Raw genomic sequence first — 17,746 nt, forward strand, 5'->3', positions numbered from 1 at the left:
CGAAGGATACTAAATTGAATTTTATTTCAATTTACAATGAAGGATACTAAATTTTAATATATAATGGGATGAATTGAATTTTTATCTTCACAGCCATGCCATCTGATAAAACCATTATCAGAAACTTTTTATTGTTGGGTGCTTCCAGAACAACCAGGGCTATACAGAGAAACCCCTGCCCCCCAAAACAAATAAAGAAATTAGTAATAAGAAAGAAATGTTTTAATTAGTGTTAACATTTAAAAAACTGACTCTTCCAGGGGCATATAGTGTGTCCTCAATAAACTTCTTGTGCAATGGCATTTCTGCCTCTTATTCCTAGGTTCTTCGTGGAGGGGCTAGCCAGCGTCCTTTGACACCAAATCAAAACCAGCAGGGACAACAAACAGATCCCCTTGTAGCAGCTGCAGCAGTGAATTCTGCTCTTGCCTTTGGACAAGGTCTGGCTGCAGGTATGCCAGGTAAGGTTGTGCTGATGTTCCTAATACTTTGCTGGGTCAAAAAAGTGTGCATTCAAGGAGAATGGCCAGTGCTTTTGGCTTGTCCCAGCCTTTTAGGATTGACGACTGGCAGGGATGATACATACTTGCCCTCACTTAGACCAGAGGTCGTTGATGAGAGCTTTGTTCTGAGCCAGTCATTGGTCATCTTTAATGTGAGAGATCTGTGAGTGTCCCCACAGATTAGAATGGGAGTTTTTTTTTGTTGGCGGCCTTTTTCTCTTCAGGATGAAGCGTGGGCATCCTGTTTGAGGGATATTCTTTGGTTTTGGTCTAAATGTTGTGTATTCAAACATGTAAACCTATAGGGACCATTCTTTTCCAAACTACCACAACAGCTTAGAGTTACTATAGATTTTAGCTACTGGAACATGGAGATTTTATTCTGACACATCAGCAGCCTCAGTACTCAGGCACCTGAGTAAGGTTACCCCTGTTATTAAGCAGAGAGCCTGTGATTTCAAACACTGTTCCACCAATACCCAATACTGATGAGATAGTCTGATAACCTAGACAGCTGTGGCTAATGGTTAGGTAACATTTACAGGAAAGTAGAACTGGAGTGCTGTGAGATTTCATCATGTCACTTAGAATGGCCATGTGGTTTAATGCTTACAAATGTGTGGTTCACGAATTTGTACCTAATGCTTTGCACAGTGGTTAAAACACTGGCAGCAGAGACTGATACCGTCTGTATTTGTGTGCTGTTCACTATACCCAGGTTATCCAGTCTTGGCACCTGCTGCTTACTATGACCAAACTGGTGCCCTCGTGGTAAATGCAGGGGCGAGAAATGGCCTTGGAGCTCCAGTTCGGCTTGTGGCTCCAGCTCCAGTCATCATTAGCTCCTCAGCTGCACAAGCAGGTGAGCTTTATTTTAGAGGAAATTAATGGGTGGGGTGGTTGACAGCAATAGTCTTCAGATAGGGTGTAATGTACTTTAATTGGAAAATCTCAGTATAGGTTTTCTTACTCTGTAATATTTCAGAGAGAATCAGAAGCTGGAAAGTAGTCTGGTGGATTCAGATTCTGTTGGTGGTTCTGTGGCACCTGGATAGATTCGGGATCATGCACAGGGAATGGCATTTGAGGCAGTATTCCAAAGACTAACAGCACCTTGTTTCTCAGAGGTTCTTTGGGTGGGCTTATTTTGGCATAGTGATGAGTAGAAGACATGGGGGACCTTGAGAGAACTGGCAGAATAATGAATTGATTGACAGCATGGTGAAGTTTTCTTGAAGATTTTTGCATGAATTTTTTAAAAATGAGAGTAAGCTAGGAGGGTGGTAGCACATACTTCTGATCCCAGTTCTCAGGAGGCAGAGGCAGATAGATAGATCTAAGTTCAAATTCCATTCCAGTCAGGGTTATATAGTACAACTCTGTCCCTAAATACGTATGTACATACAGGGACTGTCATGTAAAGAACAGTATGTTAAAAAGAAAAAGTTGAAAGTGTATGGATAAAATAGTTTCAGGGGAAAAAAATCTTCATGGGCATGTATAGAATTTGAGATTTTTAGGAAGTAGTTGTATGTAATGCGTCTATATAATGCTTGAGCCACTTTCAAACTGGAGACACTTAGATATGCTTCTAGCAAAGAGAGCTTGTCTTGTGCAATTTTCACTTCAACTCAGTAATAGAAATAAGACAGAGATTCTGATGAAGGGATCAAAGATAGATTTGTACAGTTCTTTACAAGGTCGGTGTTAGCCTTGAAAAAAGATAAGGTAGTATTAAAGGTTTTCTTTCTCTCTTTTTTAAGATGGATATAGTACAGCCTGCGTGTGTGGCTAGTGCCTTAGCCTAATGGGTTGCTTTCTTCTTCACAGCTGTTGCAGCGGCTGCGGCTTCAGCAAATGGGGCAGCTGGTGGTCTTGCTGGAACCACAAATGGACCATTTCGACCCTTAGGCACCCAGCAGCCCCAGCCCCAGCCCCAGCAGCCCAGTAACAACCTGGCTTCCAGCTCCTTCTATGGCAACAACTCTCTGAGCAGCAACTCTCAGAGCAGCTCCCTCTTCTCTCAGGGCTCTGCCCAGCCTGCCAACACGTCCTTGGGATTCGGAAGCAGCAGCTCTCTTGGTGCCACCCTGGGATCGGCCCTTGGAGGGTTTGGAACAGCAGGTAGAAGTTAGACTGAGAAGCTGTTAAAATGAATTTGAATAAGTTTTATAATCTTTCTGGAACCCTGACAGTGCATGGTACCTTGCACAGATACCACAGGCAGTCTGGATCAAGTCCCTGGGAGCCTAGGCAGCCCACTTAACCTTTGAGATGTTGGACTACAGAAGTCATTATGCAGCCAGAGCCTCTTTAGGTCCATGCTCATGTTGCTACTTCTGCTCACTTTGTCAGTTTGTTTCAGGCATTGAAAACTAGAGAGGTTCTTCCAGGCATTAGGAAGCATGTGGAGGCAAGTAGGGCAGTGTGAATGTTAAACTGAGGAGAAGGAATCACTGAAGGTCACAGGGCTGGGTGCTTCACATTCATCATTGTGCCCGGGGCTTGGTTTGACTACCTTAAACAGTTGGGAGTTTTATCTATAGTGTTTTGAACAGTGTTAAGGGAAATGCTGTGGAACATTGGGAGGAAGGATGCTAGACCCAAACTTTGTCTCGATGGGAGAAGCGTGCAAGTGTATAGTCTGATGGGCAGTGGGATACTTGGAGTGGTTATCAGCAGTGTGATTTCAGAACAGCAGGGCATGTTTGAGAGAAGATGTACTAACTGGAGCTGTAGTCTAGCAGCAGTAGTTACTGATGGAGCCCACCAAGACGACAGGCCTGCATAAGAAAGTCTTGTGTAGTGGGGCAGTGCCCTGCTTACACATCTTTTTTTCTGTATTCCATTTTTCTGCCAGAACCTTTTGGCTGATGAAAGGCATTCTTTCTAGTTCATTTCCTTTCACTTTTCCCATAGCTCATGTGGCCGTCAAAGCTTTTTAACCTGCCCCCATCCCATAATATCTGTGACACTAAAGGAAGGTAAATTTGGCATATTTGTGTGGTGGCTTGAATAATAGCTCTGTTAACCCAAGCCATGTCCTCTTTATTACTTATTACTCTAGAACTGCTACATTAACAGTTAGGCTGTCTCTGACACATTTGCGGTGGTAAGGAGTCTGGATCAAAGTGTTAGGAACAGGCCCCTGGGCTTGTTCTTCAAAGAACAGGCCTGTTCTTATCTGCATTGTTTTAATTCCATTTTAGTTGCAAACTCCAACACTGGCAGTGGCTCCCGCCGTGACTCCCTGACTGGCAGCAGTGACCTTTATAAGAGGACATCGAGCAGCTTGACCCCCATTGGACACAGTTTTTATAACGGCCTTAGCTTTTCCTCCTCTCCTGGACCCGTGGGCATGCCTCTCCCTAGTCAGGGACCAGGACATTCACAGACACCACCTCCTTCCCTCTCTTCACATGGATCCTCTTCAAGCTTAAACCTGGGTAAGAACCATTATCTAACACCACCTCGAACGCTAGAAATCTCTTGCCACCAATGACATTACAAGTACTTTGCATAAGCAAAGGATACAAATACTTTGTGGTCCCTTTATCCTAGAAGTGTCCTGGTTTCTGTGCCTTTGGTAAATACCTCAAGTTGCTCAGGTTTACCTGTAGCTTCACAGCAGTTGGGGATTGCTTAGCATCTGGATACACCCTGTGTATTCACTCTCGCTTCAGTGGGAACATTTTACTCTTGGGCAAACACAGTAAACCTCATCCCAGTGAGGCAGAAGGACACAGAGAAGCACAGTCACTAGTGTAACGCCCGTCAGGACACCACACTGAACACGTTGCTTACTTTCTTTGTAGAGTCTTCTCTTGCCTTCGTATAAAAGTTAGTAGCTTGCTTTTCACACAAAGCATTTCACTGATTTTTTTTCCAGATTCTTAAGTATTTATAAATGTGCTTCAAACCTATGGTCTATTAATAACTGGATTTATGTACTTTCCCCTGTCATACACTTAGAAAATTTTATATGTGGGATTTTTAGAAGAGACATTGGGTTCCCAGCAGCAGGCTTTAAGAATAATAGGAAAATTATAGTAGCACTGGGCAGGGGTGCAGATTTCTTACCCAGAAACAAGGCATGTCGTCCTGTCCCCGTCCCCCCCCCCCCCCCTCAGGTATGGAATTCCAGGTACTAATTTACTTTCCAGATGGGGAAAGTTGAATTAGAGAAGTGGAGATCACAATTTATGAGCAAATGGCGACTTTGAGGGTGCTATTATTTTGTGTTGGTGACTGACTTTAAATGAGAGTGTCCTGGACAAATCAGGATACGCTTACTAGAAGATTCTGTCTTTGCCCAGCATGTTTATTTTTTTTATTTTTTTTTTTTTTTTGGTTTTTCGAGACAGGGTTTCTCTGTGTAGCTTTGCGCCTTTCCTGGAACTCACTTGGTAGCCCGGGCTGGCCTCGAACTCACAGAGATCCACCTGGCTCTGCCTCCCGAGTGCTGGGATTAAAGGCGTGCGCCACCACCGCCCGGCTGCCCAGCATGTTTAAATGTGGCTTTGGGGACTTGGAAGTGAGGAATGAATAAAAGTGATAGCATGATTTCATTTGGAGAGACATTTATACAAACAAAGAAAAGTTGGATGACGTCTACAATAAATAGTTACTATTGTCAAAGAATGATGTCTTTAAGTTTAAAGGCATGTTTCACACAGTGTGTGTGTGTGTGTGTGCGCGTGTGTGCGCGCGCGCGCATATACTCAAGTATGTATCCAGATGTGTGTGTATTCTGAAGTGGAGAGAACTTAGCAGGACATTTCTTACTGGCTGTCTACAATGGACAGATGAGTGGATGGGGTATGTTGGACAGCAGTGTTTCTCAGCAACAGAAAGCCTGGCTGCAATGTAGGATCAGGAGGGGAAAGGCTGAGAGAGGGAAGAGTGAACATTCACTGTCTTCATTCACCTGCCTGACTTCTTGTGCCTCTGGGAGTCATAGGGTTAGGTTAGCAGTACCTCATTCCACGTGTGTGTATGTGTGTGTGTTGTGGGGGAGGGCTTTCCAGAGCTTGAGTACCTTGCCTCACTTGTCTCGTAATTTTTAAAAATTCTAAATCATGGATTTTCAATGTATATTCTTGTTACGTGATGTGCCCAGTTGTTTTTTTTTTTAAGAGCACATTATAACTAAATTTATAAAGTTTTGTCGAATTGTTTGTGTGTTGTTGTTGCTTTGTTTTGTCAGTATTTTTGGATTTTAGATTTTTTTAAAATATGTTGGGTATTTCACTTGCATGCATGTTTATGTACCCTGTATGTCCCTGGTGTCCAAAGAGGCCAGAAGAGAAGGTCAGCTGTAGAAACAGTTATGAGTCACTATGTGGTTGCTGGGAAGCCATGCTAGGTCCTCCAGAAAAGCAGCCCATGCTGTTGTCTCTGAGCCATCTCTCCAGCCTAGCTGTCTTCTAATTAAACTAGTTTTTGTTTTTGTTTTTTTTAAAGGCGGCAGCCAGATGTATCCTGTGGTTTGTAGTTTTTCAACTCCTGAACTTAGTGCAGTGGCTCTGGGTGTTCACACTGATCTGAGAATGCTGCGGGCAGGAGGCCTTTTCTCTCTGCAGCCTCTGCAATCACCTACTCAGTCGTCAACATGCGGTAGACTATTCCAGGAGAGCAGTTGACTTGCCTAGGAATTATTTCTGTGTGCCTACGAACCCTCAGCGGCTTTTCGTTTGTTTCTGTTTGTTTTCAGTCCATTTCATGTAGACTGTTGAATAAATTGGATTGGCCTGTAGGTTGTGTGGCTGTCAAGGTAAAGCTTTTGTAGTATTTACAACCTCTCCTACCCACCATTTGCACTTCCTCCTGATCTTAACTGCAAATAACAGCGATGAATTTAACTTGCAGTTTATTTTTTCTCTGTTTTATATTGGTCTGTGATACATTATATGCCAGTAGGGAGTTCCTTCTTACTGAGCCATTTTCCATTTTTGTGGACCCATCACCTTTTGTCCCGCCACTCCCATTTCATGGGCTTGTGCCTGCTTTGGCTGTTAAAAGAAATGCAGCTATGAATATTTTAATGGAAGATTTTGTAGATGTGCTGTTTTCCTAGGAGTAGATTGTATGTTAGCTTTATGATCAGCCTTATCTTTTTGTTGAGATAGAGTCTATGTAGCCCTGGCTGGTCTGGAACTCACAGATCTGCCTGCCTCTGCCTCTGCCTCTGGGTTGCTAAGTTTTATTCATCTTTCTTTTTTTGTAGTCAACTGTTCGTCTGTTGTATAGGTTGATGTGATGGTTTCACTTCTCACCAAAAGTATGTGAGGATTCCAATGTCTCCATTAACTTTTTTTTTTGGTCTGATTTGATAGAGCTGTTTTAGTGGACATGTGGTTTTATTTTACATTTGCTGCTGCCTTGTGATCCTAGAGCATTTTTGGGAGGAGGTTGAGACAAAGTTTTAACTGTAACCTAAGCTCCCCTCAAATTTGGAATCCTCCTGCTTCAGCCTCCCAAGTGCTGATTTTATATGCCCTGGCTTCAGAGCATTGTTTTATGTACTTATTAATTTTCAGTCATCTCTGAAATCTCTCCTCATGTGTTTTTCTCATTTAAAACTTTGCTTACTTGATTTATAAGAAGTCTTTGTGTTCTCATCCTTTGCTTCTCCCATTTAAAAAAATGGTGTCTTTACAACTTGTCAGTTTGAATTTTGGTAATGTTTACTTTATTGAAGTTTTGGTTATCTAGGAAATATTCTCCTAACTCAAGGTCTTGAATACATTTTCCTATCTTTAAAAATTCTATTGTTCTTTTTTTTTTTTTAGGTTCACTTTTCTAATTTAACTTTAAATTATGTGTAGGTGTGTGTGCATGTGAGTGCACAGGATGAAGCGCAGACGGTGGGTATGAGAGGTTGTAAATACTATAAAAGCATGTGCAGTGAGTGCAGGTACCCTGGAACTGGAGTTGTGAGCCACCTGACATAAGTACTGGGAACCAAGCCGTCCGTGGGGAGAGCAGCAAGTACTTTATCCCCAAGGTTTAGTGTTTTAACACCTAAATTGAATGTGGTCATTTTGAGTTAATGTTGTCATCTTGTGGGGTAAGGGTTCATTCATCTTGGCTTATGGATGTCTAATTGTTCCAGTACCTTTTTAAAATTAAGTTTTTTATTTCATGCTCATTCTTGTTTTGTCTGCATGTGTGTCTTTAATGAGGGAGTCAGATAGATCCCCTGGAACAGACAGTTGTGACCTGCCATGTGGTTGCTGGGAATTGGATCCTCTGGAAGAGCAACCAGTACTCTTAACCACTGAGTCGTCTCCCTAGACCATCCAGGACCTTTTTTTTACAGCAAAGTTTGTAGTTTTCAGTGTGTGGTTTAGATGCTACTCTGAGTGGAATTGTATTCTAGTTTAGGATTGTTTTGTTTTCAAAATATAACTGAGGTTTGTATACTAGTTTTATTCAGAAAACTTATTGTTTTGTTTATTCTAATGATTTTAGTTAAATTTCCAAGGCTTTCTATATAATAGGATAACAAGGAACATCCATTTGTCTGTATTGCTGGTCTTGGGGGATAGTGTTTGTTTATTCGTCCTGAAGTTGAATATTGTAATGGACCTTTTATGAGGCTGAAAAAGCTTCCCACAGTTACGAGTTGAGTTTTGTTGTGAGTAGGTTTTGGTATTGCCAGGTGCTTTCTGTCTTTGTTGATCATGGTAGAACTCATTTTGTGAAGATTTTTGTTGAGTTGTACATCTGTTTTCATGAAGTATAGTTATTTTCCTTTTGTGTAATATATTTGTGTGACAAGCTTGGTGTCCGGGTGGTATTGACCTTGTATAAGTATCCCACTCTCCTATAGTTTCTGGAAGTTGTATAGTACTGACATTCTTTCTCCTTTAATTATTTATAAAATTCACCAGTAAAGCTATCTTAGCTTATTTATAGTAAGATTTTTAGTTACTAATTTACTTTCATTATGTCTGAACTCTTATGTATGGCTTTACATTTTGTGTTTCTTTTGAGACAGGGTTTCTCTGTGTATATCTGCCTCTCTTGGAACTCAGGGTAGACCAGGCTGGCCAGAGATTCCCTCTGTCTCTACCTCCTGAGTCCTGGGATTAGAGGTGTGCACCACCACCGATTGGCAGGTTTTGTATTTCTAAAATCAGGTTTGGTAATGGTAATTGGGCTTTGTAGGAGATGCATCCATTTCATATCCACTCTCAGAGTTGTCCTAAATTGTAATTAGGGCTGGTGTGATAGTTCAGCTGATATAACTCTTGCCATGCAAGCCTTGGCCACTTACATTGGTTGGATGCCTTGGACCCACATCAAGGTGAAATAAGATGACTAACTCCACAAAGTTGTCTATTGACCTTCACTGATATCACCCTTCCTCAAATTAAAAATATATGCATGATTTTTTTTAAAAGAAAGTTTCTTCATTCTCTCCCCTCACATCATTCATTCATTCATAAATGGGTGCATATATACATATATTCATTGTGTGTAAACATACACACAGTTTGGAAAAGCATATGGAATATGACTCTAAGCAAGGCTGATGATATAAACAAGCATTCATTCCATATAGTTGAGCTGTGGTCTTGTAGCTCATTTGCAGTGTACATGTGGAAAGATGAAGCCCATGTACCCACGCTTTTGCTTAAAGGAGCTCTTTCATTCAGAGTGTTGGGGTTGTGTCTCCTTGGGCTCTTTCAGAAGTCTGATGTTAGTACTTTCCGCCCTGCTTACCCATGTGTCTTGTGTTGTACTCATCATGCCCCTGTTCCCTGGTGTCTTTCTCCATGCTTACTGTTTTCTGCAGACCCCAGTTGTGCCTTCTAAATCTCTTGAGAATCAGAGGTAGCTGAGAGAAGTTCTAGTCTTGTGTGATCTGCAGTCTTCCAGCTTCTTGGGCTCCGGAGAGCTGCACTTGTTCCCACCTCCACAGTGGAAGCACAGTGCAGTCCTGCTGCACTCTGGGTGGGGTAGGAGAGTTCTAGGGGTTTGGTTTTGTTGTTGAGACAGGGTCTCTCTATGTAGACCAGGCTGGCCTCTGTCTGAGCCTTCCTAGTGCCCCAGGGATTAAGGTAGGCACCACACTTGGAACCACCATTTAATTTTGTTAGCACATAGAAGTCTTCTCTGCCTAAACTTTGTCTAACTCAGGTTAAACTAGAAACAGGAACTTTTCTTTGGGCCCTTGCCATCTGTGAGACTCACTGACTGGACATGTTTTAATGCAGTTTTCTTTTCTTTTTAAATTTAGGCTCAGGCTGGCCTCCAACTGACAGAGATCTGCCTGGCTCTGCCTCCCGAATGCTGGGATTAAAGGCTTGTGCCACCACTGCCCAGCTGAGAGTCTTTTTTTAAATATTTAGGTGAACACAGCTGCCTCTTTTATGTATTGGAGGTGAGGATATAGCCCAGTGGTTGAGTTTTTGCCTAGCATGAGTGCCCAAGCTTCAGTCCTCACCACAGAGGGGAATGTGTGGTGTGGGTGTGGGTGTGTCACGGGGTAGTGGTGGTGTGAGCCCATGATGACAGAACACAAAACTTCTATAAACAGCTAGAGCACACTTTAAGTAGGGCATCTAAGCCCTCAATTACTATGGAATGTTGCTTCAAGACACTGGCAAAGTATATAGAAAATGGGAAAGTTGAGCCAGCTTTGAAGAGCCCTGTGTTAATTGTTCCTTTTAAAAATGACTTTCATACACAAACACCACTTAGAGTGATTTGTGCACACAGATTCCTGCAGGTGGAATAACTGCTAGGACCTGGACAGGTGTGGGTTTGATTTGTTTTAGTTTTTGACACTCCTAATCCAAGAGCAATTTGGCCAATAAATACTGTTGTTTGCTAGATGTGTTTTCTGAAATGGACCAGAGGACCTCAGGTGTTTGTTTGTTTTATTTTGTTTTGTTTTAAGAAAAATTGAGGTAGTGCTTTAATGTATGGAGAAATACTGCTTGGCCCATGCAGAATATATCTGTAAATTGCCAGATTACTTACCCGAGAAAGTTTTTCTCTTCAGAGATTTGTATATACTTCTTTTCTCATTATTAAAAGAGCCAGTATGTCAAAATTTGAACATAAATGTATAATTTAGAGGCATGTTAGCTATCATTCCCTCTAGCTTTTTGAATTATGTATTTGCTGTGGGATGGTCTGTATGTCAAATTACTCTGATTGGTCAATAAATAAAACACTGATTGGCCAGTGGCTAGGCAGGAAGTATAGGCGGGACTAACAGAGTGGAGAAAAGAAAGAACAGGAAGGCAGAAGGAGTCACTGCTAGCCGCCGCCAGGACAAGCAGCATATAAAGATGATGGTAAGCCACGAGCCACGTGGCAAGGTATAGATTTATGGAAATGAATTAATTTAAGCTATAAGAACAGTTAGCAAGAAGCCTGCCACGGCCATACAGGTTGTAAGCAATATAAGTCTCTGTGTTTACTTGGTTGGGTCTGAGCGGCTGTGGGACTGGCGGGTGACAAAGATTTGCCCTGACTGTGGGCCAGGCAGGAAAGCTCTAGCTACATTATTAGTACATTTTTGGCCACAGTAACAGAGTCTAGCTAATGTTCACTTCAACAGCACTACATTTATCCATGTGTATAACTGGAAATTGAGAGGGAGGGCAGTGTGGAGGATTATTTGTTAAATTAATTCGCCTTGGTGCCAAGGACCTGGCTTTCTTTCAGCATATCTTCTTCCTTTGCCAGTGACCCGTTGACACAGTACCTGACATTACTTTGAATGTCGTGTTTGTGCTGTTCCTTAGGTAATATGCTTAGTGTGACCACCATGTCTGCAGTACCTGCTGCCCCAACCACCTTGTGACCATTTCTTTGTACTCCTCTCCCTAAACAGAGAAGAAAGAATGGTTTCTGACTGAAATAGAGAGCAATCATTAGGCTTTCTCTCCCTCCCCCCTCCCCCCAGTAAATCCATTTGCGTTTAGAAGTACTGTGGGATGTGAAGACAACAGCAGTTTCTTGAAGAATGAGGAAAGTTGATGTAACTGAGCCTGAAAACAAGTCACATACAAGCTGTAAGAGCTGTGTGACCTTACTTTCCATTCTGGCTATTAGAACTTCTGTGTATTGCATTTTTGGAAGACAACTTTTTCTCTCAGGCTTTAGTTTCCTATTGCGTAAATGTCCCATTGAGAACCGTGGGAAGCATCTATGGAAGAACAAAGTTTAGACGGACGCTCAGGAACTGTTTTCCACAGTGTAACTTTAGTAGTAGTTGTTATTAGTAGTAATGTTTTATCTTTTATTGCTTTGGCTGAGATCTAGACTTTTGAAGCTAGGTCCTGGAATTTGTAGAGAAATCCAAGTTAGGTCTCTTTCTCTAGCTACCATTAAATGCCATAGCAAGTACTGTTCAGGATGTGTGGAGATGGCAGTGAGCAGTTCTAGTCAGTGGCTTGCTCATGGATTTGGAATTGCTGTTCATCATGGTCTTTGTGGTTGATGTGGTGTTTCTCAATACTTAGCTGTTTTGGCTTGGTTTGTTTCTAATGCTTGGAGGAAAACAGCCTGGTGCTGGGATGCACCTCAGTGGTAGAGCTTTTGACTAACATGCAGAAGACCTGATGACAGCCTTCAGAATGCCAGGAAAAAAAAAAAAAACATGTGAACCTTAAGAACGATTGAAAAGCAAGGCTCCCGTTAACTGTGCTGCTTTGTTGTCGGGTGGAGCCCAGTGCTGTGCCTGTGCGTGTGTAGACTCTCCCTCCCACTGACCCGCACTCCAGCAGTGCTTGACTTTTTGTTAAGCCTTTTGGTCATAGCTCTCTTACCTGTTTAGGGACTCAGTTTATACCCTGTTCACCAATCAGGGCAGTACTATGTGGCATGAAAGGTGTTTATTGTTGCACCGTATAGACTTTGTCCCATGGAAGTTGTTAACAGCTGTCTATTGATGAGAACTTGGAAAACCAGCCATCTGCTTTAGATGGGAGATTTCTAAATTATTCCTTCAGAGAAAGCTTTCCAGGAGTTTCTGGTATATAAATTCCCTCTCCTTATACTACTGTAAAGCAAGTGCTCTACCACTGAGCTATGTTCCCACCCATTTGTGCTGTTCTTAAAGGATGGGCTTCAGCTGGGAGTGAAGGTTATTTAGAAATGGAATGAGTCCCTGTAGTGCTCTGAGTGGGTGGACAAGCTCAGAAGCCTCAGTGTGCTTTGTATTTTCTGAGTCCTTACTGCAGATGCTGTGCCCTGTTTTATTTATTAAGGACATACAATGTATTGCTCCATTCTTTTTACTCAGTTTCATGTTCTCCTTCTTAGGTAGTGCTGGGATTGACCCCAGACCCTCAAACATGCTAGCAAATGCTCCCTCTTTGAGTTGCTTCTCCAACACTATAGCACCACTTTGCTATCAGTCTGCTGTCAGTGGTTAAAACAAAACCACCACCAAACAAAAATCCAAAATAAATATTTCTTTCTCAATCTTTGTGCAAATGTTTCCTTCCAGATTGGTGAGTGGGCCTTATGAAAGTTACAATAGTAGTAGAATTGTCTGATCATAACACAGTGGCATGGGAGAAGTGAGGTGATGCAGGCTTGTGGAAGGGGGGGCCAGGAGGGGTGCTTTTTCCTTTTCAGTGAGGTTCCCCTAAGCATGGACTCAGGTTTTTCTGTTGTGTAACCAACAGGGGGACTTACAAATGGCAGTGGAAGATACATCTCTGCCGCTCCTGGTGCCGAAGCCAAGTACCGCAGTGCAAGCAGTGCCTCCAGCCTCTTCAGCCCCAGCAGCACCCTCTTCTCTTCCTCTCGTTTGCGATATGGCATGTCTGATGTTATGCCCTCTGGCAGGAGCAGACTTTTGGAAGATTTTCGAAATAACCGATACCCTAATTTACAACTACGGGAGATTGCTGGGCATATAATGGAATTTTCCCAAGACCAGCATGGATCTAGGTAAGGACCTGGATTTGGCCCCAGTATAACTAATCTGTTCTGTAAGTTACATGCCACATCATAAAAGCATAGTACATTTTGTGATTCACAGTATGTCTCTGCTATGCCTCTAGTGTTTTATTTCAGAGGGATATGGGCATGGGGTCATTAGATGATCAAATATTTGAAAAGAGCTTTTAGTGGTCTGGACTATATGGACTTTGATCAAACTTTTTACATTTATTGAGTGAGTAGTCTGTGTCTCTGGTTCACAGGAATCTCTTAAAATATTGTTGTTTGCCATTGGGCATGGTGGTACATACCTATAATTCCAGTACCCAAGAGGCAGAGGTAGGAGGATTTCTACAAGGTCAGGCTATCTTGTTCTACACTAAGACCTTGTTTTATATACATCACTACCAAAAGTTGCACCCATCTCTACTTGAAGAAACAGTCTTCCCAGGAAGCCCTGTGTAGGTCTTGCAGTGGTCAGCACTGTTTAAGATCTGTTCTGGAGGAGACACTGTCACATGGCAGTGTGGATCCCAGGTCTTTGGAGCAGGACAGGCCTGGCACTTGCTCTCATCCCTGATGGAGAGGGGAGAACTCTAGGAGCTCCCTAGAGGGACACACTGGGCTTAGGGACCCTGCCTTAAGGTGAGAGGATATCACTCATCATCCTTCCCATATGTGTTATGGTTTTCTTCCTCTCCATGTTCAGAGAAACTCCTAATGGTCTCCCTGCTCTGTAGCTTCTGCCAGCCACTTTCCCTGAGGAGTGGAGGCCAGGTGCAGAGACAGCAACGTTTTCTTATGTAGTCACTTGAATGTGTCAAGCGAGTAGCATAGCACTATTTCAGATGCTAAAGAATGCCTCTCTATATAGATGTCGATATAGACTAGAGTGAGGACCATGAGCCTTATGTTCCCAATGAGGGACTGATTTCTAAAGATCAAAGTCAAGCAGAGCTGGTGTTTTGTGCATATGCCATCTGGTAGTGCAGTACACTAGAACAGAAATATACTTTTGAAAGTTGGACTGTGGTAGAGGAATTCCCCCTTTCAGAAATCTTCCCTTGGAGAGCTTGAGAGTGATTTAAACAGCCCAGCAGCCCAGCATGATGATGCACCTCTTTCATCCCAGCATTGGGTAGGCAGAGGCAGGAGGATTTCTCTGATTTTTTTTTTTTTTAAAGGTCAGCCTGGTCTACATAGCAAGTTCTAGACCAGCCAAGGCTACATAGTGAGACCCTGTCTAAATAAACAAACAAATAACACCCACTGCATTTATTGGGCACATGGGCCGCATGTTGTAGAACTGATCTATCAAGTGACGCACACCTTTGCAAATCATCTCTGTGTGTGGTTTGATTGCCCCTTCACTCTGTTCTTCAGATTCATTCAGCTGAAACTAGAGCGTGCCACAGCAGCTGAGCGCCAGCTTGTCTTCAATGAAATCCTCCAGGCTGCGTACCAACTTATGGTGGATGTGTTTGGAAATTACGTCATTCAGAAGTTCTTTGAAGTATGTCTTTGTTCTTTCTGCTCTTTGACTTTGAGAATCTCCAGAGCATTTATTTGATTTTTGTTGGCTTTTTGACGCACAGCTGCTCATTTCAGCCTTTAAAATGAAGTGATAGAGTCAGTGTTTCTCTAGTTCTTTATCAGTGTTAAATGCCCACACAGATGTGCTCTGGAAGTATGGTTTAACAACTGTCTCCATGTGAGACCCAGCACAGTATGTAGACCAGACTGAGCTTGAACTCATAGAGATCCACCTGCCTGTGCGTCTGTCTTCCAAGTGCTGGGCTTAAAGGCACGCACCACCATGCTTGGCCTTTAAAAAAAGATTGTTTTAAAAAAATCATGTTTATATAGGGGGAAGGAGGTTGTCTGAGGAGGCCTGAGACATTGGATCTCCTGAAACTGGAGTCAGGCCGTTGTGAACTGCTTGATGGGTGCTGGGAATCAAACTCAGGTCCTCTGGAAGAGTGATACTTGCTCTATAGCCTCCAACACAGCGGCTCAGATGTTCACAGTGGGTAATTTTAGTAGAATTACAATAAGACATTGCAGGAGTGAAAAACAATGAAAAATACGGAAGGACTTGGCTCTGTACACCAGCCTCAGCATTTTCATTGTGGCCTGGAGTTGTGTGTATGGGGCTTCCTTTGGCCTTGGTGCCTCCTTTGGCCCGTTAACTTGAATCATGGCCTCAAGTCTCTTTGGAAGTATATTAGTGATGAAGAGTGTTGACTCCCTTTGATAAGTGAAAATCTCAAAGACTGGGGTTTATTTTTACATTTTATTTTTATGTTGTTAATAATTACAATATTGTCATTTCTTACTATTGTCACCAGCTTCAAGCTGTTGGATGACTCAGTACGATGAGAGAAAGGATCAGGTGTGGGGGCAGTGCAACTCTGAGCTTATCCACCTACAAACAGATGTACCAATTTCTTATGGTCTCTTATTTGTATGAAGGTTTAAGAGTGGCTTTCTCAGACTTCACCTGCCCACTTTGAACTCTTAGTTGCTCAGTGATCCAGCTGCACTAAGAAACCAATGGCTTGGCTTGTGCCTCTGACTCTGGACTGTCTCTGCACTGCCATTTTGTCACTGATAGCAAAAGTGCTGTAGCATATACAGCTTGAGATGTCAGAGCATATGTGAAATGTAGCCCTGTGATTTTGATGCAACTCAAAGAACCTCCCTAGGCCCGTGGGTGGAACATGTAGATGTGGACAGTCCCATGATGGTTCTATTCAGATTAGAACAAAAAGTCAAGGATGGAAAACGGCCCTCAGGAGAACTGTATAGTGTAACCTCTTGGGTTTCTTAGCTTCTCCTTTCAAAGGCTTCATGTTAATAGCAACAGTCCTTGAAAGACACCAATTCACAAGAACGTTGTGTGCACTTGGCACTTGGCAGAGTCACTTGGATGAAAGGGCTTGCCAACCATGACCTTGCCTGTATACATGGGCTGCCCTATACAGCACAAGTCATCACTCGCTCCTAGGCATGTCGAGCCGTTTGAAGACGGTATGGAATAACATTTAGAAATTAATATTAATACCTTAATTCCTTAGGGCATTAAATAATTTTTGCAAGGTGGCCAAGACATTGCTGAGCATGAAGAAGAAATTTTCTCAGGTCAGAAGCTGAGAACTGTTGGCTTTAGGGAACAATGGCTCCTTAAAAGGTGTGATTGACCCTAGACAATAGGGCAGCAAGAAGTCTCAGCACAGGTTAAGGAAACCTTTTGTTTTCTCTGGCTGTCTCCTTTATTGAAGTCATGGTGTCTCACACATTGTGTCTAGTTTGGCAGCCATGAACAGAAGCTGGCTTTGGCTGAACGGATTCGAGGCCACGTCCTGTCATTGGCACTGCAGATGTATGGCTGCCGAGTTATCCAGAAAGCTTTGGAATTTATTCCCTCAGACCAGCAGGTAATTGTAAGTTTCCCTTTCACTTTTCTCTTGGTGTTTCTCTGTGGTGCGTGCAGTGAGCTGTGAAGAATGTCGGTATGGAGGTTCATTGCTAGTTTAAGGGGTGCTCATGACTTCCCATCTGCAGAGCAAGCAGGAAGTGTAAATTTCTAGTGGGTCAGGTATTCTGTGTGAAACCATTTCTAGCCTTTTTGACCAGTGAGTAGCCTAAGTAGCTGCAGTTTTACAGAGAAGTTGTAAACATGTAAAATGCTGCTTAGCATTCTCTCCAGATGTCAGCAAATATTCCAACAAACCTGACTTTTGATTCAGCCCATTTACTGATCACATATTCAGGCCTGCTGTGTATCAAGGTTGGGCAGCATGGAGATGACAAAGGCCTGGTCCCTGCCACTGGCCCACAGTGTGATTCACAGGAGCAGTAGAACACAGTGCTGCCCATGGGGCAGGCCCTCACTCCACCCATGCAGAATCAAGGCTAGGGAGAGGGAGACAGGAGAAAGGGAACAGAGGCCCGAAGAGCCAGCTGCTGTGAGTGAGGGTTGATAGGAGAGCCACCTAAGAGGCTCACAGGTAGGGAAGGCACAGCACAGCTGTTTGTGCCGGGTGGTGCCAAGGCCTCTGGCCTGCACCCCTCAGCCTTTGTGCTCTGAGCTCCCTCAGCCTTGTCAGTGGAGGGGTTGCTGTTGTCTGGCAGTGATGACCCACTTGCCCTCACTGAGGACAAAGTTCGATAATGAGAATCTTTGTTATGGACTCGTTCTGAGCCAGGCAGAATCCCACCAGCTCTGATTCAAACCCATTCCACCATCAGCCAGTGGTGCACATGGTGGCAGTTGAAGACTGTGGAGCTCAGGGCACTTGGGGCTGAGTCTCACAGCTGGGCACTTG

The 17,746-nt window shown here is 43.1% G+C and overlaps 1 protein-coding gene and 2 non-coding genes across 52 annotated transcripts in view; all 3 read left to right on the top strand.

The window, feature by feature from the left end:
* Positions 1 to 17,746, top strand: part of Pum1 (pumilio RNA binding family member 1) — a 127,303-nt gene that overhangs the window by 92,929 nt on the left and 16,628 nt on the right. For 22 of the 50 annotated variants that reach the window (XM_076565227.1, XM_042271957.2, XM_076565229.1 and 19 more), the window contains 7 exons: positions 323 to 461; positions 1,222 to 1,365; positions 2,334 to 2,627; positions 3,713 to 3,949; positions 13,160 to 13,427; positions 14,802 to 14,931; positions 16,727 to 16,861. In XM_076565227.1, the coding sequence (XP_076421342.1) occupies positions 323 to 461; positions 1,222 to 1,365; positions 2,334 to 2,627; positions 3,713 to 3,949; positions 13,160 to 13,427; positions 14,802 to 14,931; positions 16,727 to 16,861 (1,347 nt within the window). The remainder of the gene's footprint in view (positions 1 to 322; positions 462 to 1,221; positions 1,366 to 2,333; positions 2,628 to 3,712; positions 3,950 to 13,159; positions 13,428 to 14,801; positions 14,932 to 16,726; positions 16,862 to 17,746) is intronic. The other 28 variants (XM_076565219.1, XM_076565231.1, XM_076565233.1 and 25 more) reach the window with 3 other exon arrangements.
* Positions 566 to 638, top strand: LOC121827742 (small nucleolar RNA SNORD103/SNORD85). The gene has a single exon (XR_006070043.1). It is a non-coding gene; the product is annotated as a small nucleolar RNA SNORD103/SNORD85 (small nucleolar RNA).
* On the top strand, positions 17,545 to 17,627 carry LOC121827740 (small nucleolar RNA SNORD103/SNORD85). The gene has a single exon (XR_006070041.1). It is a non-coding gene; the product is annotated as a small nucleolar RNA SNORD103/SNORD85 (small nucleolar RNA).

Source organism: Peromyscus maniculatus, chromosome 2, assembly GCF_049852395.1.
Source record: "Peromyscus maniculatus bairdii isolate BWxNUB_F1_BW_parent chromosome 2, HU_Pman_BW_mat_3.1, whole genome shotgun sequence".
NCBI classification, from domain to species: Eukaryota; Metazoa; Chordata; class Mammalia; order Rodentia; family Cricetidae; genus Peromyscus; species Peromyscus maniculatus.